Source organism: Artemia franciscana, chromosome 10, assembly GCF_032884065.1.
Source record: "Artemia franciscana chromosome 10, ASM3288406v1, whole genome shotgun sequence".
Classification (NCBI taxonomy): Eukaryota; Metazoa; Arthropoda; class Branchiopoda; order Anostraca; family Artemiidae; genus Artemia; species Artemia franciscana.
In genome coordinates, this window is record NC_088872.1 from 33,162,557 (window position 1) to 33,190,229 (window position 27,673).

The 27,673-nt window shown below is 35.4% G+C and overlaps 2 protein-coding genes across 6 annotated transcripts in view; one reads left to right on the forward strand and one right to left on the reverse strand.

Annotated features, from left to right (window-relative positions):
• Positions 1 to 27,673, reverse strand: part of LOC136032096 (uncharacterized) — a 438,713-nt gene that overhangs the window by 12,303 nt on the left and 398,737 nt on the right. The window lies entirely within an intron of this gene.
• On the forward strand, positions 583 to 20,662 carry LOC136032101 (uncharacterized). 2 transcript variants are annotated; one of them, XM_065712249.1, is made up of 4 exons: positions 583 to 759; positions 4,922 to 5,044; positions 12,259 to 12,408; positions 18,150 to 20,662. In XM_065712249.1, the coding sequence occupies exons 1-4, from the start codon at positions 618 to 620 to the stop codon at positions 18,383 to 18,385; spliced, it is 651 nt and encodes a 216-aa protein (XP_065568321.1). In that variant the 5' UTR covers positions 583 to 617; the 3' UTR covers positions 18,386 to 20,662. The 2 variants fall into 2 exon arrangements, with proteins under 2 accessions (XP_065568321.1, XP_065568320.1); XM_065712248.1 differs by lacking the exons at positions 583 to 759; positions 4,922 to 5,044 and adding an exon at positions 9,516 to 9,897.

Genomic DNA, 27,673 nt, shown 5'->3' on the forward strand with positions numbered 1-27,673 from the left:
GGTGTCTCTTTTTCCAAACAATCCGGGTACGAACTTCTTGTGCACTCTGCTGCATACAAAGAAAAGGAGTTTCACCATAGTGTATCAACATAGTGATACACACGGTTGAAAGGTATGACACTGTGATTAATGTTTTTTTTTCAGTACAACGAGAAGTATCACGAAAACACAAATACGGAGCGAGGTGAACGCTACCGTTTATTGAAAAGAAAGAGATTAAAAAGTCTGAAAAAATACTACAGATTTTTTAAGTGTTGTTGCTTATGTCGCGTTTTCCTCGAATTTTCGTGCAACATTATGTAGTACGTGCCCTCGGAGTTCTAAAGGGGTTTAATAGACTTGTCTGTTTAGTCGGATTTGAACGGTATGTCACTCGGTGTGTCTGTTTCCTGTAAAAATCAGCTATTTACCACTGAATAAGAAACTGTTGTGGCGTTGGGGTCTAATCAATACCATTTACCTTTTTTCTGTACATGGAAATTATACGTTTGGATTTGACGGTGCCTTTCCATTTTCTATTGCCGATTTTGCCGTTAACAAGATGTATTCCCTGCCATCTATATATGAGTATCTTAGATGTGATATTTATTTAGCAGTAGTTTCAAACTTCCTTAAAAATGCCTGATTTTGGTTTGAATGTGTTATCAAAATCAGCAGTCTTACTGCTGATTGTAAGCTCTGCCTTTATAATTGTCGCTTTTTCTACTGATAACTGGTTAGCAAATGATGGAACCAGGAAGTCACACTTTTTGAAGATTGGTAAGTTTTTAAATCACTGTGTACACCATCCTGGGTTAATTTCTAGTTTGGGGGCTTACTGCCATGTTGTAAACTGACAAAGTTACGTGAATTAAATTTTCAGGAATGAATCCAGGGCATAAAATATATGCTGTGAAGGTAATGTCAATCTACTTGTATTGCTCACGCATAGATGACAACTCTGGTTTGCATGGAGTTGGAGTTCTTCTTTTCACTGCTGCCAATCATGCCCTTATTAAGTAGGAAACAGTATATCAAAGACTTACTAGAGTAAATTTTAGAGGTTAAAAGATACAATACAAGTCTTAGCAAACAGTTTTTGTTGGTATGACAGAAATATGTTAGGCCTACTGCTAAAACCAGGGGTCAAATAAAAAGTTAAACACAGACTGAATATAAATAACTAATACATTTATTGCATGATATTAATATGTACAATAGGCCTACAGATTAAGAATTGAAATATGAAACACAAATTAGTAACCAGGTTAATTTCCTACTGTTTGTGATTGTTTTCACTCATTGTTCACAGAACTGAATTAAGATATAATGCCTCTAATCGCTTAGGTCAAGCTAGGAGAATTTAGACTAGAGACAAAGACCTAAGGAACATAAATCCTCAAGGGAAAAGTGGGGATGCTGTATTTGCAGGTATCATTTTGCTAGTTACAAAATTGTTAATTTGACTTGAGTCAAGCATTCATAACAAGGGTTTATTTTGGCTTGCAAATTAGTCTTGTATTTTGCTTAACTCAAGCAAAATCAACAAGGATGGATATTACAAGACAAGCTTGCTTCAGGCATGTGCTATTTACAGGATATGATTATTGCTACTCTAACAATTGTTGCCAGCACATGTTAGACTTAACAATGGCTTAAATAAAATTCTTGATGATAGGCTATTCATAATTTTAAAAACTTATAGTTGATTTATGTGTATAAAAACTGTTAGAGAAGAACCAGAATTATGCTCCAGAAAGCTATTTTGAAGTGTCTACCTTCTCCCTTTCCCCCTCTGAAAAGCACTGACCTTTGGTTAACTATGACAAGCTTTGTGTTTCAAAAGTGAAATTTTCAGAAATATATTTACAGCAAAAATGAGATTCAAGGAAAGAGTTTTGAGCCACATACTTCTGCTGAGTCCTTACTCATAGGTTTTTCAGAAGTTGTTCAGGTTTATTTTGAATTTGGAAAGGTTTCCTGGTATGACTCAGATTATTTAAATTGTGTTTTCAGGCAGTTCATAAGTTGTAAGCAAGGAACAACTCATGCTTATATACATAAAAAGAATTCACTTTTCATGGTGATTCTAAATATTTAAAATTCATAAGTTTAATGTTAGCAACAAAAGTTGCAAACATGAGAAAATTTGCCTGATTTTTGGGAAAGGAGCAAAACCCTCCCAAATGGGTGTATGATACAGATGGAAATCATACCATCAAATTTGGCATATCAGAGAACCCTAATACAAATTTTTAAGCCCATATCTACAAAAATGCAAAACTTTGCATTTTTCTTCAAGAAGAAACACCACATAACCATGAATATTTGTTTATTTTATATTTCTAAGGGGTAATTATAACAAAACAGTGGTCCTGGAAAATCATTAAAAGGGTCATTCAAATGTAAATTAAAAGTTTTAATGCTGTTTTTAAGTAGAAAAATAATTTGACACAGAAAAGTGGCTTTTTTAATTATGTTGTGGTGAAAGCAACAATTTTGTCCTAACAATGGAGGAAAAGCTTCAATTGAAAATTTAAATGGTACATTCAATCCTAAAAATGCAACTGGTCTATAAAAAATAACTGATTAATATAAACATTTATTTCTAGCTTCATTTAAATAAGTTGGTTCATTTGAGGCTTTATAAAATTATGTATAGTGATGTATAATTTACATAAGCTGTTATGGAGAAGTGCTGCTAGATCTTTTTGTAGGCAGGGGGAAGTTAGTGTGCCTGAAGCACACAAATTCTAAAAATTATTTCTATGACAAATCTCTGTTAATCTTACTTCCTCGTTCAGATTGTCGGAGGTCTAGGATGTATCAAATTCCTTTTGTAAGCTCTGAAAGGTCAAAGTTTTCAATTAGATACCAAATACCCTTCATTGCTAACAATCATAAGCTGAATGATAAAATTCTGTTTGATCCATCCCAAAAGTCTGAGCTAAAATTTAAAAAAGCAAATATTAAAGATTGTTTGCTAAAAATTTTGATTATTCACCATTGATGATGGAAATTAAAATTTTAAATTTAAATTATTTGATCTTCTTATTTGTGCGTTTGTTTTTGTGTCCCTGTGTCTGGGATGGCCTCCCACGCCCCTCCTGCCCAATATTTATGTATTTACTTATCTTTTATGAGTTTTTTTCTATTTTGTGTGTCTTCTACTGTATTATACTTTGAAATCATTATTATGATGAGATGTTGATGTTTTTTCTTATGTTTTTGCACTGTCCCAGCCTTACAAGCTCTGCTCTCTGTTAGGGCATAATATTGTTTGTGTATTTTTTGAGTTGAATAAAGAAAAAGTTGAGTTGAGTTGAGTTGAAGCCTCAAAAAGTTCATTTTTATGTCAAATTTTCTTGCTTTCTGTGACTCTTCAGATAAATTTGCTTTAATTCTTTTTTAGGATTAGGCGTAGGGGTTGAAATCAATCTCTAAATTTAACTTCATTTGTTGGAATATTTTTCAACTAAACCTGTAATATTGGTGCTAGGTGGTGACTCTCTCATTGCAGAATTTTTTTCTGCATAAGAGAAGAGAATACATTATTATGTGTAACAGCACAAACAGTGAAAGAAAGGGGGGGGGAGGATCATGAGTGCGTCTAAGGAATTTTCTGGAGCTTTGTTTGGTTGGAATTTAAATGTGGATGTTTCTAATTTTTCTAACTACATTCATTTTTTAGTATCTTTTTGTTACTCAGTGAGCATTGATCTCCTGACCCCCTGCCAAAGTGGAAAAACAATGCCTCAAAAACCTTGGAAATCACAACCCTATAATTCATCTTTGAAGTTTCTGACAGATCATTTAATTTTCACAGTATCAGGGCTACAGGGTCAGGGCAGTATGAGATACATTGTTCCAGCTCCTTACTTTTCTTTGGGACTGGGGTAACTATACCCATTTAAAAATATCAGAGGCTGATCTAGAACAAAAAATTATCTGGTAGAGTAAAGCAAGATGCCTGAAGCAGTAAAAGTTTCTTATTCTGGAGACTAAAGTTCATTTTTGACAGTTGGACTTTATTTGGAAAAGCAAATGCCCTAAATGAGCTCTCTTTCTTGAAGTACTGTTCTGCAAAAGTTAAAATCAGACTTGAATAGTTGGGTTTAAGAGGGAGTAGGTATGGTATTGCCTATACATTGGTATGGTATGAATAGGCTAGGGATGATACAATGCCACACCTAGGAATGGTGCTAAAAACAAAAAGAAGTTTAAAAAAAAAACAGGTAAAAAATTGAGTGACTTTAAAACTTAAAACAAACAGAAATTATTTTGTAAATGAGGTGGGGTTTCCCCCCATCTCAATCTCTGCTCTTTATGCCAATATTTGACTTTGTCCCCAAGGCTTTAAACCAGAAGTGTGCTCATCAGCACTCTCAAAATAGCACTATAAAAGTCTAGTGTAAAGAGTGGGGGCAGCCCACCTCAGATGCAGACTAAGTACTGTTTATATTAAGTTTCGATGTAATTCTTTGCTTTCATTTGAATTTTGTTATCTAGTCAAAATCTAATGTCAAAGAAAAGTTGGACTCAATCAACATTTTGAAGCTGCCAAAAACTTGAAACTACCTTCCTAGTGGAATTTAGCCTTTGGATCCATTCTGGAAAGCTTCATTCACTTTATTCAACTACTTTCCAAGACAGAAAAAAGGAAGTGTTTGAGATGTGACTATTTAGTCTACTGAAAAATTAACATTTTTCAAAAAAAACAACTTAACGTCCTTGTGGAGATGTCTCACTGATAAGATAGTTGGGTACAATAGATTGAAAGGCTCAAATTATTAGTAAAAGCAATGACATAGGCAATAGAAGTTGAAAGAACTATTGTAAGTGGTATTTGAGAAAATTTTTATGTCCAATTTGTTTTTTAGTTTCCCAACAAAATCAAAAAGTAGAATTGCAGTTAGATATGTAATTTTTTTATTGTTTACAGGGCTATGGAATGCATGTTTTGATGACTTCAAAGACATTAGGCATCATTATGATAGAAGTTTCACAGGATGCAGGCATGTTCTGGATGAAGAATATCATTTTATTGACGATTTTCTTAGACCACGTAAGTTTCAAAAGGCAATATTGAGAGAAAGGTTGAGATGGCTAGGGCACAATGTGTGGATGAATGGCTAAACAGAAAGCAGGTCGTCTGCAATTGGGGTGGAAGTATGTCATAAAGAATTTTTTTTTAAGGAAATCTAAACTTCCTGGGAGGGGGTGTAAAAATGGATACTTTGAATAGATTGGGATGGAGGAGGGGCATGCGTAGCTGTGTTGGCCTCAGAAGGCTTGGTGCTGTGGTGAGTTGTTAGTAGTAGTAGTAGTTGTTGTTGTTCATCATTCATCAGAATAGTGTTTTAAAGTAATTCTGAAGCTACACAAAATCAGTATTTGTTTTTAAGCAATATTGATGAAAAACAAATAAGTGAAAAAGAGTAAATGTGGTACTAGTTGGGAACTGCTACTGACTGATAAATAGTAAAGAAGCTGTAGAATATTTTCTCTTGCAGTATTATTCTGATTCCTGTGATCTAAACATGCCTTTTCTAGATATACATATATCTGAAGATATTAATGTGAAAAATTGCCAGTTATTTTATATTGCAAGGGAATCATATAGAATTGGCAGTATGACTGTTCTTACTAGGAATAATTATCATGTTTGAGGGTTGATACAGTGGAAATGAATAATGAAAAAGTACTTAAATCACATTTTCTAGAATTATGTTGAAATTCATGTGCTCAAAAATGTAATTTCCCTGGTACAGAAAAATTGATTGCAATTAGTTATAGACCATGGTCAACGAATCTGGCTCATTTTTGTATGGTATGAGAAGAATTTTTGGAAAAATGTTGAAAAAATGTTAAACTTGAATGTGCCTTTTTTGTGGGGGGGGGGCTTTATTATAGACCTTATTAAATGCATTTCTTGTGACCAAGACCTTCCTGGTAGAAATGCATCAGATTTTTTAGAGTGTCCTTTTGGTGGGATAAATGCTACATGTTTTGCTCATACGATTATTACAGTACAGTATATTTGCCTTGGGGGGGGGGCTGTAATTTAAACCTTATTAAATGCCTCTCTTGTGACCAAAACCTTCCTGGGAGAAATACAACAGATTTTTTAGAGTGTCCTTTTGGTAGGATTACAGTACGTCATTATCTATTTTGATATTTTTTCATTGCTTAAAGTTCCAAGGATGTCAAAATTTTGCCATTTTTTGCTCCCTTGGTCCATTTTAGGTCTATTGCACCTGGAAACACACACACACACACATATATATATATATATATATATATATATATATATATATATATATATATATATATATATATATATATATATATATATATATATATATATATATATATATATATATATATATATATATATATATATATATGTATATATATTTGAAGCATGTTGTCCGACAGGTTCTTTAGCTAGTTAGCCTATATACGTTCAAATCAGTAACTGATGAAACGTAAAAATGGAAAGTGCTGCTCCCCTATACTGTTGTTTGACCCCTCCCCTGCTGAAATATAGTTTAATCAAAAATCTTTTCAAAACTAAGAAAAGCCTGCATAATTCAAGTATCCACTGAAAGGGGTCAGTTTTCTTTAGTATGTATTTGCCTTTGTGATTCTATAAAAAAAACAAAAAAACATTTCAACTGAAAATAAGGAGTAACATTAAACTATGAAACGAACAGATGTTATTACGTGTATGAGGGGGTTATCCCCTCTTCAAACACGTTCCTTTTCACGCTGAAGTGTTTTAGCACTTTTAAAAAAGCTTGTAATTGTTCTAATTAAACGACCCTTATGTTTCAGGAGTCGTTCTTAAAGAACTGGGACAAAATTCAAACTCTAGCGTAAAGAACAAGGTGATGGAGTGGGGGAAACCCCCTCATATATGTAATAATTTCTGTTCGTTTTAATTTTTGATGTTGCTCCATACTTTCAGTTGAAAAAACTTTTTTTTATAATTTATTTTCTGATCGTTTTTAAATAATGGCAGAAAATCCGGATCCACCTCCACTGAAAAATTTCCCCTCTACGGAAAGATCCTCTAGACAATTTAATCCGGGTGGATTCACCCCTGTCAATTACACTTTAATATCTCCATGCGTAAAATTGAGACGGCAAAGAGAAAGTCCCAAATTCCCCCCAGTGGAAAATTTTCCCTAACATTTCACTCCCCAGGAACTTCCTTCCCCATGGAAAAATCTCCACGTGGAAAATCCCCGAGCACAAAATTCCCCCCTCTCATTCGAAAAATGTATGTATACTTCCCAATAACAAATACTATGCGTAAACAATGGGCAAATTAGACCTTTTCCCAGGGGCTGTGGGGGGGGCATGTTGTCTCTAAAGGTATAGTTATTGGGTCTTTCAACTATGTTGAACAAAATGGCTCAACATTTTTATCGGACGGTCTTTGGGGAAAGGGGGCACGTTAGGGGGGCTATTTGCACTCCAATCTTTTTGGTCACTCAAAAAGAGCATTTTCAATTTCCATTTGAATCAGTGGCATAATTTCGTGAAACCCCTGGCGGGGGGGGGGCAAAGTTGGAGCCTTAAGTACTATAAAGGTAAATATGTAGTAAAAACAATGATCTTTTTTCTGTTGATGCTTGAATTATGCAGGTTTAGTTTTGACAAGATTTTGGAAGAAACTAAATTTCAGCTGGGGTTGGGGGGGCAAACTGAGGTCTGGGAGGGGCGCCCCATAGAAAATTACGCCCCTGAGTCGAATAATCCCTCTCCCGATGTTCTACCACATTGATTCTATACGATAGAATCAATGTGGTCTATACTGCTACTGACTGATAAATAGTAAAGAAGCTGTAGAATATTTTCTCTTGCAGTATTATTCTGATTCCTGTGATCTAAACATGCCTTTTCTAGATATACATATATCTGAAGATATTAATGTGAAAAATTGCCAGTTATTTTATATTGCAAGGGAATCATATAGAATTGGCAGTATGACTGTTCTTACTAGGAATAATTATCATGTTTGAGGGTTGATACAGTGGAAATGAATAATGAAAAAGTACTTAAATCACATTTTCTAGAATTATGTTGAAATTCATGTGCTCAAAAATGTAATTTCCCTGGTACAGAAAAATTGATTGCAATTAGTTATAGACCATGGTCAACGAATCTGGCTCATTTTTGTATGGTATGAGAAGAATTTTTGGAAAAATGTTGAAAAAATGTTAAACTTGAATGTGCCTTTTTTGTGGGGGGGGGGGCTTTATTATAGACCTTATTAAATGCATTTCTTGTGACCAAGACCTTCCTGGTAGAAATACATCAGATTTTTTAGAGTGTCCTTTTGGTGGGATAAATGCTTAATGGTTGCCCCTCCCGCCCCATAGAAAATTACGCCCCTGAGTCGAATAATCCCTCTCCCGATGTTCCACATTGATTCTATACACATTTATCCACATTGATTCTATACGATCGCCCCTGAAATAAAAATGTTTAATACGCATCCGTGAGCTTTTCTTCTGGTAATTATACAAAATTCCACATTTATGCTGATAGGAGATGGAAAACCCAACATTAGTGTTGTCCGATACGCTGAATCTGATGGTGTAATTTTCGTTTGGATTTTTTACTTTTAGGGGGTTTTCCCCATTTTTCGAAAATCAGGCAAATTTTATCAGGCTTGTAGCCTTTGCTGGGTAACATGAAACAATGAATCTTATACGTTTGGAATTGGCATAATAAGCCAATTCTTTTTATATATCTATTGATATCAAATTCCGTTTTAAAGTTTCGGTTACTATTGAGCCTTATTTTGGTATGGCTCATTTTTCAATTTTCATAGTCATTTTTACTTGATTGGGGAAAATTGGTTCCAAAATTGTCCCCTCCTTCAGGAATTTGATGAAATTATGGCATTTGTGATCTTTTTTTTTCACAGAAGATAAATGAGAACAAAGTATATTATTTGTGTGTGCAGCAGGGGAAACTGGCCTTCCTAGCCCACAAAGCATATAACTTCTCTAATAAAAACGGGAAAGTGACTTCGAGGGGGTTCAGGAACGTATATATAAATTTGTTATTTTTTGGCCGGAGGGGGTAATTTAAAAAAAAATAGCGCAGATATAAGTGAATTATACCGATACCTCGTAGTAATATCGATACGTCTTTGCGCATGAACCCAAAGGCCTTTCATTGTGCACGTGACGTACTGGAATTTACGGAGGTTTTCACTCAGTCTTAATTCTTGCAATCCCCCCTCCCGAGGACTCCTGACCGATGCCAATTATCCTTGGCAACATAGAAAACAAAACAACAAAGACATCGTATCCTGTGAATTTATCTTCCTTCGATAACTGTTTGAATCGTACCTTTTTTTTGCAACGTATGTAGTTTCCTCGATAATTGCGATGAAAAAATTAAAAGAAAAGTTTTGTTTCGCCACTGAATCTCGAAAAGTCCTTCAGGTAAATAGTTATGAATACTACTCAGGTAACAAATGACGTAAGCATTGAGAATGCGCAGAGAGCTCCTATTTGTTTCATTAAGCTGGTATATACTTGACAACATGGCGCTTGGATTTTAAATTTTTGTTTTGATATAAGGTGGTTAAAGTGATAATAAAAATGGCTGGGAAGCATCGTTTAAGGAGAACTGCAACAGGGACAGTTGGAATTATTACAATGGCTCTTACTGTTATACTTGTTTCTGTGGCCTTTTCTACAAACTATTGGCTTGAAAATTGGGGAGATAAATATTATGGTGATAAGTTTGAGAAATTGGGTCTTTGGGTCCATTGCTTCCGTTCATTACCAGACCCTAAAGATCCTTCATACTCAAGATTTTTCAATGGTTGTCGATGGGTGTTTACGCCATTTACTACTGGATATGCTGAAATAAGGGATTACTTAATGCCACGTATGTATTAGCCTATAGGCCTATTCAAGTCTGCATATTTACGGAACTAGTAGCCTATGGGATAAAATTCTAGGTTATGTGCTTCTTGCTATCTTGAAAATTCTAGTTAAATGACTTCTTGCTATCTCAGAAAGGGGTTACTATAATTTTACTCTAGTATGTCGAAGAAGTGGCATTACAGCCTCTTAAGGGGGCAAATTTCGTACATTTCTGCTTCTTAAGTTTCCAGTCGCATGGTTTTACAATCAATTTAAGAGCTTACCTCAAATAAATTACAACACGAATGATTTTAATACCGTTTCTTAGAAAAAAAACTATCTTGAAAAATCAAGGTCTCTAGTTCATTTGTACACCATTAAAGTTCCCCATTCAGTGTCTTTTTTTCCAATATTATATAGTCAGTGCTGTCACAGTTGAGTTCCGCCTCACCCCCCCCCCCCTTAATGAGGCTGGATATAGCTTAGCCTCTGTAGCCTACGAAAGTTTTTTTTTTTAAATTGGCTTTATTTCGGACCAACTCTTAATGAGGAATAAAAAAAAAATTCAAACTGGCAAATCAACAAACTTGCATTATCCAGCTCCATTAGGGGAGAGGGAAGTACGATGCAGTTAAACTGGAAGCAACTCAAGTCAATGAATAGATACGTTCCCGACGTAATAAAAAAAAAAATGTTATTGCAGGCTAATATTTAGTTAAGAAGGGGGACGAACTACACTCATCCTAACTTTTTCCAGAAGCATATTTACCTATAAGATGGCTGATACAAGTAATTAAAGACGATTTTACTTTCCATTTTCAAAGAAAAAGTGAGTCGCTATTTTCTATAATAAAGAGTTAAATGAACCAGTGTTTTGACTAGATAGCCTATATAATCATCATACCACAAATCTATAAGGGAAACTCGTTGTCAGAACAATGAGTTCCACTACGGCTACAGAAAAGAAAAACAAACTGGCAGATAAGGTACTCTTTCAGCACGTTATTCAAAGTCATTTCAGTGTTTTAAATGCAAACTAAACATTATTAATAGAATCAAAAGTTCATTGTTTTTTGCCAATATTTTCAACTTTATTGCAAGAGAGGCTTCTCAGCATGTTATTTCACTCATAAAACATCCACAGTCCAGCGTTTGGCACATCAGTCATACTTTCACTTTGATAGGTATGCCATTCAGTGATAAACGAAAACAGTTTCTGTCGTACCATTCTTATGTATCTTTCATATCCCCTCAAGTAGGCTACTAGATTTTAGATTTCAAAAAGACTAAGCGAAAAAACGGAACTAGATCATATATCATAAATCTTGTGCTACAGAACTCTCAGGGGGCGAAATTTGCTATGGGGCAGAGGGCAATTGCCCCTAACAGACCTCAGTTTGCCCATCCCCCACCCAGCTGAAATTTGGTTTCTTCCAAAATGTCAAAACTAAGATAAACCTGCATAATTCAAGCATCCGCAGACACAGGTCAGTTTTTTTTTTAGTCTATCTTTACCTTTATGCTACCATATGGCTCATTTTTCAGTTTTTGCTGTCATATTCACTTGATTTGGGAAAATTGGCTCCAACTTCTACCCCCCCCCCTCATTGGATTTGATGGGATTAGCCACTGATTCCTCTGCTCCATAAATCATGCGACCAAAAAATAGGCATTCTGGACATTTGTCTTTCCATTTGATGCCTTGTAAATGCTCACAAGTACATCTGCTCCCTGGTGTATTTTATCAACAAGAAAAAAGGTCCGTTTGTTGTAGCCATTTAAACGTTGAAAGGGACTGTGAGCCTAAGCTTGTGGAAGAGATGGTGACGAGGTGCCACCATACTTATGCCAATGCGGCAAGGGCTTAACTCAATCTGAGCAGATATAGGGGGGCCTATAGCCGCTTTGGTTCTCGTTGCCAAAATAGGAACTGTGCCTAGGGGAGCCTGTGTCTGTTTTGTCGTTCAGTCTCACTTATCGTAGGTTAAGCATCAGTTAAGTGCTCATCTCTCATACAAGGATTGTTGCAAGGTAGGATACCTTTGCTCGAAAACAAATGATTCAAGGGCTAGAATCAGGCAGAATTTATCATAAATTTGTTGCACCTTGCTTTTAATCCTGTTTTGTCACTAGGGGAAGTATTCTTATCTATTAATATTATATCTATTAATCTTAGGGGAAGATTCTTAGTCGTAAGAAGAAAGGCATTCTGAAATCTTAGAAGATCTATGGAATCTATATAATAAAAGTGTCTTTATAATTTATTAGCCTATGTTTCTGCTATTGTTCTGTGAGTCGCATCCCAAATTGGTAATGAATGAAGTGAATACTTTTTTTATACTTGCTTATTTTTTAATCCAATGTGTATTTTTTTTTCTTTTAGCGTTTTTCATTGCCGTTCAGACATTTTTTACATTTTGTTTCATATGTATGCTGATAGCCCTGGGAGGCACTGCGGCCTATGTCTTATGCTTTACGTATGACTATCAAGTTTTTATCCTCCAAGCACTTGGATGGGTTACTCTAACCGGAGGTAAGATCATACATTCACTCTATGAATGATAAAATAAGAAAAAAAAATTAATGATAAAATATGAATGATAAAATAAGATAAATGGGCCCTAAAAATTAGTGAAAGTAAACATACAGCAATGATGACAGATATTTTTGACCAGATATCAATATGTTCATTTTCAACACAACAACAGAGGAATATTACACATATTAACGAATCAAGATACATAGCTCCTAGTTTTTATTTGGCATTATCGTGAATGGCTCTTTTTTTAGATTAACCATTTTCTTCTTTGAGATTGAGTATTTTTACTTTTTTGTTATTTAAAATAAAAGCTTGGTTTACTAATTATGTTATAAAAGAAGAAATTACATGATTTTCTGGAATTGTCTTGATACATTTTTGCCCAGTTGGAAATAATATTTTTTTCGATGTGAGTAGCGCATGCACGTTTAAACAGCCTAAAACCAGCCAGTTTCCTGAACCAGTTGAGGAAACATGTAGGCTATGGGTATAATTTGAAGCAATACTCTTGACACGAATTTTACGGTAACATAAAGAGCAATATTAACTGCAAGTCGCCTTGTATCCCTGCTATGGAATATTCATTAGGTCCAATCTTCTGACACGTCCTCAAGCTGAAAATTTAGGATAGATACCTCTAAAAGTTGTGATGTTTGACATGACTCCCTAGATTTGTGTCTACCGTTTTTTTCTTTTCTTTGTACCCCCACAATTCCCTAGCTTGTGAACACAAATTTCTGTGCAGATACATGCGAGCCTTATAGGACCGAATGTTTGTAAAAACGAATACTGTATTGGAATTAGAGCAAGTTGAGTCAACTTCTATTTAAGTCTTATAGTTGAAATCAACTTCGCGGATCTGTTGAAAAAATACCAAATTCATCAATGAAGTGATAAAAAACTTGAGAGCCAATTAGGTCTAATTAGCAATCAAACAGTTCGTGGTAACGAACTGTAGTAAGGAGCGACCCGGCTCAATAGTAAACGAAACTCTAAAAAACGGAATTTTGGTGCTAAAAGATACATCAAAAGAGTCGAATTTTTACGCTGATTCTAAATATATAAGTTTCAATTAATTTAGTCTTTGTCATCAAAAGTTACGAGCCTGAGAAAATTTGCCTTATTTTGGAAAATAGGGGGAAACATCCTCTAAAAGTCATAGAATCTTAACGAAAATCACACCATCGTATTCGGCGTATCAGAGAACCCTATAGCAAAAATTTCAAGCTCCTATCTAAAAAAATGTGGAATTTCGTATTTTTTGCCAGAAGACAAATCACGGGTGCGTGTTTATTTGTTTGTTTGTTTTTTTTTTTCTAGGGGTCATCGTATCGACCAAGTGGTCCTAGAGTGTCGCAAGAGGGCTCATTTTTACGGAAATGAAAAGTTCTAGTGCCCTTTTTAAGTGATCAAAAAAATTGGAGGGCACCTAGGCCCCCCCACGCTCATTTTTTTCCAAAAGTCAACGGATTAAAATTTTGAGATAGCCATTTTGTTTCACATAGTCGAAAACCATAATAACTATGTCTTTGGGAATGACTTACTCCCCCCACAATCCCTGGGGAGGGGCTGCAAGCTACAAACTTTGACCAGTGTTTACATATAGTAATGGTTATTGGGAAGTGTAAAGACGTTTTCAGGGGGATTTTTTTGGTTTGGGGGGTGGGGTTGATGGGAGGGGGCTATGTGGGAGGATCTTTCCTTAGAGGAATATGTCATGGGGGAAGAAAAATTCAATGAGAAGGGTGCAGGATTTTCTAGCATTACTATAAAAAAACAATGAAAAAATAAACATGAAAACGTTTTTTTCAATTGAAAGTAAGGAATAGCATTGAAATTTAAAACGAACAGAGATTATTACGCATATGAGGGGTTCTAAAAATACTTTAGCATAAAGAGCGAGGTATTTAGGAGGAGATAAATACCTCGCTCTTTATGCTAAAGTATTTTTAGTAATTTCAACTATTTATTCTATGGCCTTTTTGATTCAGGGGTCATTCTTAAAGAATCGGGACAAAACTTACGATTTAGTGTAAAGAGCGAGGTATTAACGAGGGTACAAACCCCCTCGTACACATAATAAAAATATAAGAATATAAAAGTTTGTTACTTAAGTTAATTCTTAAGTTACGCATATTTTTTACTAATAAAAACGTTCGTTAAAAATTAAAAGTTCTAGTAGCCTTTTTAAGTAACCGAAATATTGGAGGGCAGCTAGGCCTCCTTCCCCACCCCTTATTTCTCAAAATCGTCTGATCAAAACTAAGAGAAAGCCATTTAGCCAAAAAAAAATTAATATACAAATATCATTTCAATAATGTATGTGCGGAGAGCCAAAATCAAACATGCATTAATTCAAAAACGTTCAGAAATTAAATAAAAAAAACTAGTTTTTTTAACTGAAAGTAAGGAGCGACATTAAAACTTAAAACGAACAGAAATTACTCCGTATATGAAATGGCTTGTCCCCTCCGCAATCCCTCGCTCTTTACGCTAAAGTTTGACTCTTTGCCACAATTCCACTTTTTAAAACAATTAAAAGCTTTAGCGTAAAGAGCGAGGCGTTGAGGAGGGGACAACCCATTTCATATACGGATTAATTTCTGTTCTTTTTAAGTTTTAATGTCGCTCCTTACTTTCAGTTAAAAAAACTAGTTTTTTTTATTTAATACTAATAAGAGTAAAGCCAAAACAGATAGTCTCTGTGAGAGGCTTTTTCCACAATTTTATAAAATAATGTAATTTCACTTGCTGATAGATAGAGTAAGGGAAATTCAAATAGTCTCTCAGTTATGAGCCTTTTGAAGGCAAATGTAGACCCAAATAAAAAGTGTTTAAAGATTTATGACTCCCCATGTCCACAGGACTTGCAGGCAATTGGGCAACTGAGATTGTTCATATTATATGAGCTGTGCCTGCTGGAAATGCCCACAGGAATTGCAATGAGAAGGTATCTCGTATATTTGTCTGATGGTAAGTTCAAGTTCTTCAGCGAAAATATGGCTCAGCCTATAAAGCAGTAAGAACGAATGGTGTGAACTTTACATTATAATGACAAAATGTTTGAAGGGGATGCATTATAGCTGCCAGTGGGTTTGGGACTGGTGAATTGAATTCTGGCACACTCAATAGGTTTATAATAGTTCCCATCCTATTTGTTTTTGCTTTCAGAATTTAAAATACTTTTTAAGAAAGAAATAGATAGTCTAAATACATTAAAAAAATAGGAGCAAGAATGGTCAGGTAGACTTTTTTCAATTAAAATGAAAGAAAAAGTAAAGAGTATTTTTCCATGCAAAGTATCTTTTTTTGAAGACCAAGATACTGTTTTACTAGCGCATCTGAACCACCTACAAGCCTGGTAAAATATGTGTAAGCCATATGCTAAATTTAATATGAATCGTTGTTATTTTGTTTTTATGGCACTTGGTATTAACCAAGTGACATATAGCAGTCGCCAATTCTGTCGGTCTGTCGGTCTGTCTGTCGGTCTGTCTGTCGGTCTGTCTGTCGGTCTGTCTGTCGGTCCCGGTTTTGCTACTTTAGGCACTTCCAGGTAAGCTAGGACGATGAAATTTGGCAAGCGTATCAGGGACCGGACCAGATTAAATTAGAAATAGTCGTTTTCCCGATTTGACCATCTGGGGGGGAGTGGGGGCCCGGTTAATTCGCAAAAAATAGAAAAAATGAAGTATTTTTAACTTATCAGCGGGTATTTGGATCTTAATGAAATTTGATGTTTGGAATGATATTGTGTCTTAGAGCTCTTATTTTTAATCCCGACCGGATCTGATGACATTGGGGGGAGTTGGAGGGGGAAAACCTAAAGTCCCGGTTTTGCTACTTTAGGCACTTCCAGGTAAGCTAGGACGATGAAATTTGGCAAGCGTATCAGGGACCGGACCAGATTAAATTAGAAATAGTCGTTTTCCCGATTTGACCATCTGGGGGGGGGGAGAAGGGGCCGGTTAATTCGGAAAAATAGAAAAAATGAAGTATTTTTAACTTATGAGCGGGTGATTGGATCTTAATGAAATTTGATGTTTGGAATGATATTGTGTCTCAGAGCTCTTATTTTAAATCCCGACTGGGTCTGATGACATTGGGGGGAGTTGGAGGGGGGAAACCTAAAATCTTGGAAAACACTTAGAGTAGAGGGATCGGGATGAAACTTGATGGGAAAAATAAGCGCAAGTCCCAGATACATGATTGACATAATCGGAACTTATTTGCTCTCTTTGGGGTAGTTGGGAGGGGGGGAGTAAGTCTTAAAAATTAGAAAAATGAGGTATTTTCAACTTACGAACGGGTGATCGGATCTCAATGAAATTTGATGTTTAGAAGGATATCGTGTCTTAGAGCTCTTATTTTAAATCCCGACCGGATCTGGTGATGGGGGCGGGGAGTTGGGAGGGGGAAACCTAAAACTTGGAAAACACTTAGAGTGGAGGGATCGGGATGAAACATGGTGGGAAAAATAAACACAAGTCCTAGATAGATGATTGACATAAACGGAACGGATCCGCTCTCTTTTGGGTAGTTGGGGGGGGGGGTTAATTCTGAAAAATTAGAAAAAATGAGGTATTTTTAACTTACGAATGGGTGATTGGATCTCCATGAAATTTGATTTTTAGAAGGATATCGTGGCTCAAAGCTCTTATTTTAAATCCTGACCGGATCTGGTGACATTGGGGGAAGTTTGGGGTGGGGAGACCTAAAATGATGGGAAACCCTTAGATTGGAAGGATTGGGATGAAACTTGGTTGGAAAAATAAGCAAAAGTCTTGCATACGTAATTTACATAATTGGAACGGATCCGCTCAATTGCGGGGGGGGGGGGGTAATTCTGAAAAATAAGAAAAATAACGTATTTTTAACTTACGAAGGAGTGATCGGATCTTCATGAAACTTCATATTTAGAAGGACCTCGTAACTCTGATATCTTATTTTAAATCTCAACCGGATCAAACGTAATTGGGGGGGGGACAGTTGGGGGGACCGGAAATCTTAGAAAATACTTAAAGCGGTGAGATCAGGATGAAACTGGATGGGAAGAATAGAAACCTGTCTAAGATACGTGACTGACATAACTGGACCGGATCTGCTCTCTTTGGTGGAATTGGGAGGGGGGAGGTAATTTTGAAAATTGAGGTATTTGTAACTTACGAAAGGGTGACCAGATCTTAATGAAATTTGATATTTAGAAGGATCTTGTGCTATAAAGTTTAACTTTAGGTTCTGACCTTCTCACAAGTGCCAAATGAGCTCTTGGCTCTTCCGACCTCGTCCAAATGAGCTCTTGGCTCTTCCGACCTCGTACCATATGAGCTCTCGGCTCTTCCGACCTCGTCACAAGTGCCATATGAGCTCTTAGCTCTTGTTATTTTTTACAACTCCACTGACCTGCTTTCAAGCTCATAATATATTGCGAAGAATAGAACAACTGAAGAAAAAACACCTCTTTCCTAAAAGCAGCCATTTTTTATATCCAAGATTTGAACATTTATTATAACCACTCGATCAATAGGAAAGGTCGAGGAGAGAAAAAATCAAACAAATTAACACACCCCAAAAATAAAATGGTAAAAAGGGGAAAAAATCAGTGAATTATAAGATGCCATGTTTTCTCTTTCTTTCTTTTCATGTTCTCTTTACTTTGCTTTTGCATAGAACATTTCTTCTACATACGCATGTGTAACCGAGAAGCATACGACTCATTTTAATTGTTTCTGCAGGTGCTTGTGGCTTTATTGCTGTCGTAGTCTTCGGAGCATTAGGTGATTCCCGGGACTGGATGCCTAACTACGAGCACAATTTCTTGTCCTGGTCCTTTGCTTTGGCCGTCGTTGGAACATATGGCATGATCATGACCTCTGTTTTGTTCTTCGTTGAAGCCAAAATCCAGAGAAGAAAAATAGAAGCGACTGAATCCAATGCAACGTTTGCATTGGATCATCCAGTGAAATCTTAGCGAGTCACAGCACCATGGATTCTATGTGGCCTTATCTCTAACATCTCCGTCCAAGTTTTTTAATTGAATAAGAAGTACTAATAATGTGTTGTAAGCTTTCATTATGATTATTATTGTATGCCGTGTGTCACTTTTACTGTTTAAAGTGTTTTAAGTTGTGTTGGAGAGAAGGATGCAAGGAACTTGGACTCAATTTCTGTGTTTAGCTTTCTATTATTTAAAATTCAACTGCGTTTTAAGCTCTGGTATTGCCTTTTGATTCTTTGTCAAGAATTATTTTGATGGAGATAATGGTTAGAAGGAGAAAAATAATAATCTGCTCTCTTATATAAACAAAAGGATAATATCACTGTTGTGTTTTATTCTTGCTTTCCAATTTTGTTAGGAACTTGTAATTTGGCACTGCATTAGTATAAAACATGGCTTATTTTGTATATTTGTGTCTTTGCTCAGAAGTCACATTCGAGTAATTAAAATTTAGTAGCCATAATATCCACCCGAAAATAAGCTCCTGTGAAGTATTTAAATGGAAAGAAAAGTATTCTGTTTGCTAGCAACGATTTCAGGGGTCTTCTAATCCAGGATATTCCATATTTTTAAGAGAAACTCTTATGAATACAGAGCTGCAAAAACATTCCCCTGGATTACATCACTAGGCTGACTATTCTTTCTATATGAAAAAAAGACAATGCTTATTGCCTATTCATTAATGGACATTTTAGAGAGATGTGTGTTATCATTACTAGTGACATTATCATGATCATACCTAGAGACAGAGGTGGCGCCCCCCCCCCCAAAAAGGTTTGAATGGCCCCCTTTCCCCAGCGGGTGGAACTTGAGCTTACCTCTGATCATGGTACTAACATTTTTATGATAAGGAACCTATTCATGAGCATGAATTTAAAATATTTTATGCATTACTCCATTTGCATTATGTATAAGATATCTTAAATGTTATCTATGTAGTAATTATAAAGTTAAATAGTAACTTATAAATATTTGAACCTGACAGTTTGACTGTTGGTTGTAATAACAATTCAATTTTACAAGTTCAACTAGTTGGTTGCAGAGAGTTAACCATTATTTAGCTCCTATAATTAAACTTTTAGATCTGATTTTACATTCCTAACATACTTTTCATTGATTTGAACAAGTATTAGTCCCTACGCGGTACATTCTGCTATAACATTTCCATTTTATCTGTTCCTGTCATTATTTACAATGAAACTTTCAAAGGCTGATTTGGTGAAATTTACTTCTTGTCTTCTCTTTTTAACCTTGTAGTGTTAATGCACTCGCTTGGCTTTTAAAACTGAACAGGTGCAAGGAAAATCCCTAAAAATAATACCAAAATGTGACAAAAAGCAAATTGTTTCCCATCAAAACTGAAGCCAACTTCAGAGCAAAAACCCGATAAAATTCTGAACATTTTTTTCAGTGAATCTTCTTTTGAATTTCACCTTGTTTGATAAACTGTGTCAACTCAAAGAGACAGCTTTTTCAGAAAAATGATAAAAACCTTCAGTAAATACTAGTGTTGGTCAATGATAAAAATCTCGTGTTGGTCAATACTAATATTTCCTGATCGTCATAAATCATAATGGGTTTTACCACTATTTCATGAAGAGATAAATAAAATAAATCAGTAACTCCTATTTCTACTATTAAAACCCAAAATGGAGTATTTATATGAAATAACATAGCAGAAACTGCCGTCATCTAACGGAGCAACAACAATACCCTTTTAATGAACGGGTTTTCATATCTCTTTTTTTTTTAGCGGCAATTACTACCTCGAAGTTCTATTTCTCGGCAATTTTGTCACTTCCCTATATTATGCCGCTCAAAAAGATTTCGAGTTAATTCCATTCATTTTTTTTTTTTTTGCACCATGACAATATAAGATGTTTGAAAGACCAACCACCCCATAAATAAAGAATCCGCAGATTTCATGCAAGAACAGAGTGATTTCTCTAACAGAAATCCTGGCTTCATCTGTATTATGAAAAGTGGTTTGTGAGCGTCTTTGTTTGACAGTACCTTCTGATAATTTTCAGCTGAGAATCCGTCCATTACCTTCACTGCCTTAAGATACAATCGTCCCCAAACTCTATACATTGAAGTTTCTTTTTAGCATCTCCTATTTTTAGTTTTGTGCTAACTAATCACAATTCTCTTTTATTTGTGAACCTTTGTAGCGACTATATTGCATTCTTTTTCCACCTGTATTTACCTTTATTGTGACCCTATTTGTACATTAAATCTATCTTTGTTTTATTGCCTTGTATAGTTGCCTACTACTGTTGTCGTGCCACATAGTGTCTCTTTCTTGGATTGTTTTGGTTGATTGCATTATTCTATCTTGTTACCTTAAGACTGTTGAAGTGACTTTTCCACGATGAAAATATAGGGGAGATGGTCCTAAAAATGAATTAGGATATTCCTAGTACCCTCTCTCGGAAAGATCATCTTGCAGGCTTTCTCTCCTTAGAATTTTGGTTGTGTGTACCAATGGTTATTGGTTTGTCTGTCGCCTTCGGGTGAAAGCAAACATATAATAATTACGCAGACAACAGATGCAGCTAAAGTAATTATCTAAAAAATTGAGTGGTCTTACAAAGGGAATAATGCTAATGATAGCATTGACGAAATTGAGTAATTGATAATAATAAAAAAAACTTTTACACTTTTTCGAATGCTGACCAATGGTCTGTCTAGCGCAGGTATCGATCTCCTGATTTTCTGCCTTCGGCCGGATGTGCAATGCGCGGTGGGGGGCAAATCATGCGACGCTCCCCTTGTCCCCCCCCCCAGATTCCTCTAGGTACCCATTTAGAGCACGGTCAACTCTGGCTGAGCTTGCAAAGTCTTGCCATTGACCCCCCGTTCCAAACCAAATAGCCAGCACCAACAGGACTCGAACCCATGTCCTCAGGATTTCAGGTCTAGGGTGCTAACTAATTAATAATGGGTGGATGGAAATTCTAGATAACATGTAGAGGATCATTCTCTGAAAAAGGAAAATAAGTTGTTGCGTTGTTTTAATCCTGATTTGGCTGTAAGCCTAGTCTAACCCGTAAACCACCTTAAGCTACACGCTCTAACGTTGCCTGTAGTAAAGAACCATAAACCTCCTATGTATTTTTTTCCAGAGCCACTACGTATTAAATGATTGATTCTGGAAACTTCGGAGGGGACTCGTCCGATTTTAAATTGATAGTTCTAATGCCCTTTTTAAGAATCAAAAGAGGATGGAGCGCAGCCAATCCTCTCCTTTGTCTTTCTCACCCTCCAAAGACCAAAACCCCCGTATCCTCCAAGGACTGTTGATCAAAATTTTGAGCCATTTTGCTTAAAATAGTCGAAAAGTTCAATAAATATGCCTCCATGAATGACATAACCCGTACAGGCGCTTGGAAAGAGGCCTTAAATAATGTAAATTAGTAACTGTTTAAATATTTGTTTTATAACGGAGAGGGGGGGGGGGGGGCTTAAGGCTATTAATTCAAACATTCAGATAATATTTTGGGAGATGTTTGAACTAAATTAAAAGACACTATGTACATCCAGGTTGTTAAAATGGTGTATCTACAATATCTCTTGAATGGCTAAGGGTATTAGATGGAAACTTTTAGGCTAAATTAAAAGGTAGTAGCTTATCCGCTAAATTAAATTTAATCTAGCTATGCTACGATAGTTTTTAAATATACCGATCTCTCTTTCTCTCTCTTTCTCTCTCTCTCTCTAAAAGAACGGAAATCCCGTCAGAGACCCCCGCCTTTTGATATAGATCGTATTTTAGATTTGAAACTGTTTGAAAAATTTCCTCCTTTACGCAAAAGCCCCCTCGAAAAATTCCCCATGGATAATCTCCCCTTCCGATTTTTTCCAAGATTGTAAAATGACAATAATATTTTTAAAATTTAAAAGTATTTGAAAAATTAGGTTAGGATTATTATTAATTTGCTCGTCGGGCATTGTTGTATAATCAATATCCAGAAAATATGAATAATGCGCACGGAAGCAACTGTCGAGTATTTTTGTTCATGGGTCACTAATTTCAGGCAGTGTGAAAAGTATTTTAGCGCTAAGTATTGCAGCAACGGTTTTGGGGTATAAAGTTGAAACTATCAATTTGAATGACTGTTGAGGTAAATCATAGTAAAATAAGGCCATCTAGGTTGTCAGAAAGGCGCATTCGCAATATTTTGTTGAATGACTTTGGGTGTAAAGCTGAAACTTCCAGGGAATGTTTAACTAATTCAAAGGATACTATTTGCATCCAGGTTGTCAAAATGGTATACCTAGAACATCCCTTGAATAGTTAAGGGTATTAGGTAGAAATTTTCAGGCCAAATCAAAACAATATCAGTATTTAGGCTGTCAAAGAGGGTACTAACAATTTATCAGGAACGGCTAAGAGCATTGATTTTAAAGTTTTCAGAGAGCGTTAGGGGGGATATTGAACTTAATTAGATGACACTATGTGCAACTGGGTTGTCAAAAGGGCGTATCTGCAATGTCTCAGAAATAGCGAAATGTGTTGAGTTAAAACTTTCAGAAAATGTTGATGGGATTTGAACTAAATCAAAACACATTATGTGTATTCCGGTTGTCAAAAAGGTGTCAATATCTCAGGAAAGGTTAAGGTTGTTACGTTGAAACTTTCAGGGATTGTTAAAGGGGATGTTGAACTAAATCAAAAGATAGTGTGTGCATGTAGGTTATCAAAACCCCGTATTCGCAATATTTCACAAACAGCTTAAGTTTTTCAGTTGAGCCCTACAGGGAAGGTTGAGAGAGATGTTGAATTAATTCAAAAAACAGAATATTCATCAGGTTATCAAAAAGGCCTATTTGAAATATCTCAGTAGCAGCTATGTGCATTAAGGTGGTAATTTCACGGAATATTAGGGGAGATGTTGAACTCAATTGGAATCCACTAAGTGTATCCAGGTTGTCAAAAAGGTGTATCTACAACATCTCAGGGACACCTAATAGTATTGGGTTGACACTTTCAGAAAATATTGAGGGGGATATTGAACTAAATCAAAAGATACTGTGTGCATGCAGGCTATCACAACAGCTTATCTGCAATATCTCAGGAACTGCTAAGCGTATCAAGCTGAAACGTCCAGAGAGCGTTTGCAAGCACTGTGGTGTATGCAAGTTTTCCAAAGGCATATCTGGAATATATCATCGAAAGCTAAGGCTATTAAGCTGAAACTTTCAGGGAATTTTGAGAGGGACTTTGATCCTAAGAAACAACACTGTAACCAGATTGCCAAAAGGATGTGTATAGGCATTTACATGCTGATTGCAGGAATGATTACTGGTATTAATCTGAAAATTTCAAGGAATTTTAAGGGGGACGTTGAAGGGTTAAATCAAGTTGTCGAAAGGAAGTATCAATAATATCTCAGGAACAACTAAGAATATTAAGTTGAAACTTTCCGGGAATATTGAACTATATCAAAATACACATGTTTGCATGTTTGCACCCAGTTTATCAAAACGGCATGCGTGCAGCATCTCAGGGACAGATCAGGCTATTCAGTTAAACTTTCAGAATGTTGAGAGAAATTTTGAACTAAATGAAAAGATACTTTGCTCATCTTGGTTGTTATAAGGGCTTATCCGCAATTTCTCAGTAACAGCTAAGAGTATTCAGTTGGCTTTCAGGGAATGTTGAGAAGATGATCGAAATATAATAAATATATTCGGTCTGTCAAAAGGCTAGGGGTGTTAGGTTTAATATATTAAAAGAAGTTATAAATATAAAATTGAAAAAAATTTAGTTAAATAACATCTTAAACTGCTGAGATTTCCAGGGATTAATATCATTAAGCAATTAAACGTTCAGTTGATTTTCACTAGTTTTTTTTCAGTCATCCATTTGATTATTGATTTTTCCAGTTGATTATTATAGTGATTTTATTCTTTAGTTTTTCGTCGATGTTTTGGAAAATTAAACCACGCAGCTCAAAATAAATAGTTTGCAATACAAGGCAAATGACATAATATCATTTCGAATGCTTACAGGCTAGTGAGGGGCAGCAGCCTAACTCCTGTTATTTGTAATTTCTATTTGTTTTAAAATTGACTTGAGCGTAGATTTAAATTTCTAATCGTTTAAGGATTTACGTATTCATCAATATCGGTATTTTTTACCTTTATGTTTGATGTGATTATTTATTTCAATTTCTGTTCGTTTTGGGTTTTTGTTTGTTCCTTGATAGTATTTTCTAATCGTTTTAAGTTTAAAGTATTAATGTGACGTTTTAAGTTTCAATGTGACTCTTTACTTTTCTTTGAAAGAAATCTTTTTCGGAAAGCGTTTTTAAATAATTTCATGAAACGAGTACACGCTTGCTCTTCGGCTGATAGACCAAAGTTCGTTAGTAATTCTGTAGCATTTAGAAAACTCTTGATTCTGTAGCTAATTCTTGATTTCAAGTTTTATAGGAGACTCATTTATCTTTTCCTCAGCCATGTACAGGTAAAATCAGAACACATTCCCTGCAAGGACAAAGTTTTGAGAAATAGCACCTTCGAATTACTAGGTTGCATTAAACATTATGGCCAAAGCCAAGTTTCGAACAAGGATAAAATAAAAAATTTGGACGGTTTATCTTTACCGTGCTATTTGTAACAAGTTTGAGGGCTTGAAGAAACACAGTTCCAAAAAATGGTAATTAACTAGTTCAAAAAATATTCTTTCTAAAAGAAAAGTAGATACCAAAAGGGCAGCCATTTATAAAATCTAGTCATCGATCATTCTCATTTATTTTCACGTCAACTATATTTGAGGCATTGTGTGGTTTCTTGGAAGAGGGTAAGCCTTTATGATAAATCCTTATCCCAGAAATCCCATTGGCTAGATAACAGCATGACCTCTGGTCATTACATGGATGAACTAAATTAAAATGGCTTTGTTGTGACAGAATGGATAAAATTAAATTGTGGACAAGCGGAAATTGCCGACTTGACTTGTGACTACTGGCTGGGAAGGTGTCAGAGGTCTACGGCCACGGCGACGGGACTTTCTTGAAAATGTAGGGCTCTCTGGTATTCAAAATTCTTGCTTCCGAAAGTTGTCAATATACTTCAGAAAATATAGGAAAGTGCTATAGAAAAATATTCAATCCATTAAAAATAGCTAAAGCTTAATATTTTAAAAGAGGGATTTTGTAGCCAAAGTATTCAATTTTTCCTTTAAAAGGTGTGCATTGACTTTTTGTGCTTACTTCAGCAAGATTCAAGTTCAAGAATGTTTTCCTTAAAAGAATTATTTTCCTTAAAAATTAGTATTTTTACTGTCAAGTACTGATTCTTCTTTGTAGCTTCATTTTGAGTGTACTGCCAAACTGCTAACCAAAAGGAGGCAATCTATGTTTCAGTGTAATTGTCCCTGGAATTAATTACGATGAAAAATACGGGATATACGTTTTTGGAACGTGTAATCAAGCTAAAGCCAAAATGATATTTTGTCATATGTCGAATACTATTTCGTTAATTTTTCATTAGGAAAAGTGTACATAATCAATCATTAAATATGTTTTATTACTCTTGAGAATAAATGCCTCCTTCAAAAATTTCAAAATTTCTTACAGGGGCAGTAATCTGAAAAAAAAAAACGTTTTTGTCGGAAATTATAATATTTTTCTGAATCTTCAAAAACATTTACTCTTTTTGTGCACATCTAGTCATTTGTGGGTCTACGGAGCGGTATGAACCACATCTGCCCTCTCATGTGGGTGGGTATCCTTCCTACGAAACACGTATCTACCCGAAATATTCATGTCAATCTCGGTTTCCTCTCCCTCTGTAGAATGATTGCCAAATGAAACTACCCCAAGTAGGCGCTGATCTGGTTTTTTTTTTTCGCCACTTCTCAGTTCGTTGAGTAAGTAGATGATAGCCATTAATCAAGGACACTACATGTATGTGTCAGCTATGTATTATACTTCATTACTTTTACTGTATTAATAAGGAAGTCCAAAACCCATAATATTCATAGCATCTAAGTTGTCTAACTTTCCAATCAACTTCCCTTTATAATGTTTTCAAATGCACATCTAAGTGCCAAAATCTGTAGCCCATATCATACAAAAATACATTGAATCACTTTAGTATTTCTAGTAGCCTCAATCAGCGAAGTAGGCCTACAGAGGACTTTTTTTTAAAACGATACCAAACAGCATGAGACATGTAATTCATTTTAAGATAGAGAAGTCCTAATTTCTACTAGGATTCCTCTAATACAACATTTCTGATAGTAAATTTCTTTGCATCAACCCTATTTCAAGCTTACTGTGAAGCAAAATGCCTCAAACAAACTTGCTTCGAACCTGTTAGTCGCCAGATTTTTACCTAATTGCAAACTTAAATCAAGGATTGAAACAAGCTTTTAAAACGCCAATAGCCTGACCAATGCTCAATGCGGGCTTGTTTCCAGCACATAATTTTGAACACCTACCTTAAAACAGCTTGAAAAATAACCAACTTCAAGAAAAATCCATCAGTGATTTTTAAAATATGCTTGAAACAGGCTTGCGAAACAAGCCAATAACAAGGGAAATCTTTGATTCAAACTTGTTACAGGCCTCTAACTTGAAAATGTATTTTTAAAAATCTTAAAAAACAAGGTGACAGCTAAGCAAATCCTTGATAAAAACCTTTTTCCATGCCTGTATTTTGGAAAAAAGCGCTACAAAGCAAGTCAATAGCAAGGCAAATCTCGATTTGCCTCGAAATGTGCCAGTAGGCTGATATCAAATCAAATTCTCAATTCTTTTAAGATTTTTAAGTAGTCTTTTAGCAACTATTTATTACATTGTGGACACTGACATGTTACTTAATTAAGAATGATGGTATGTTAGTGAATCTCTTCTCGAAGGTCTTCACCACGAATACGAAAAAAAAAAATTATTTTCGGTGGTGAAACCAAAGCAAATCTAAGATAACTACAGTTAAGGTAGAAAATCGATTTTGATCACCTCCGTAGGTTCGCAGTTTCAAAGCATTCACTAAAAAATAGAACTGCTTCATAATTATTTTAAATTTTAGCTAGTTCCTGATTAGTTTTACTGTGTCACCCCTGAAAACCACTACCGGCTTTGGTTTTAATAACATGGTGGCTTTGGCCACCATTTTCAGAAAGCAGTTAAGTAGAAAATGATATGGTTTGCGTAAGACAATTATTTGGTGGTTTTCCAGTCAAGAAAGGCAATTATTCTTACAGTACTTGTTTCTATTTTGAAGTAATTTCAAATTATGTTTATTTGA

Bases quoted from the DNA above. Each gene is read 5' to 3' on its own strand.
- LOC136032101 (XM_065712248.1), top strand. From the start codon at position 9,606: ATGGCTGGGAAGCATCGTTTAAGGAGAACTGCAACAGGGACAGTTGGA. The intron at 9,898-12,258 runs GTATGTATTAGC...TTTTTCTTTTAG, and splicing joins AAGGGATTACTTAATGCCAC to CGTTTTTCATTGCCGTTCAG. The intron at 12,409-18,149 runs GTAAGATCATAC...TTGTTTCTGCAG, and splicing joins ATGGGTTACTCTAACCGGAG to GTGCTTGTGGCTTTATTGCT.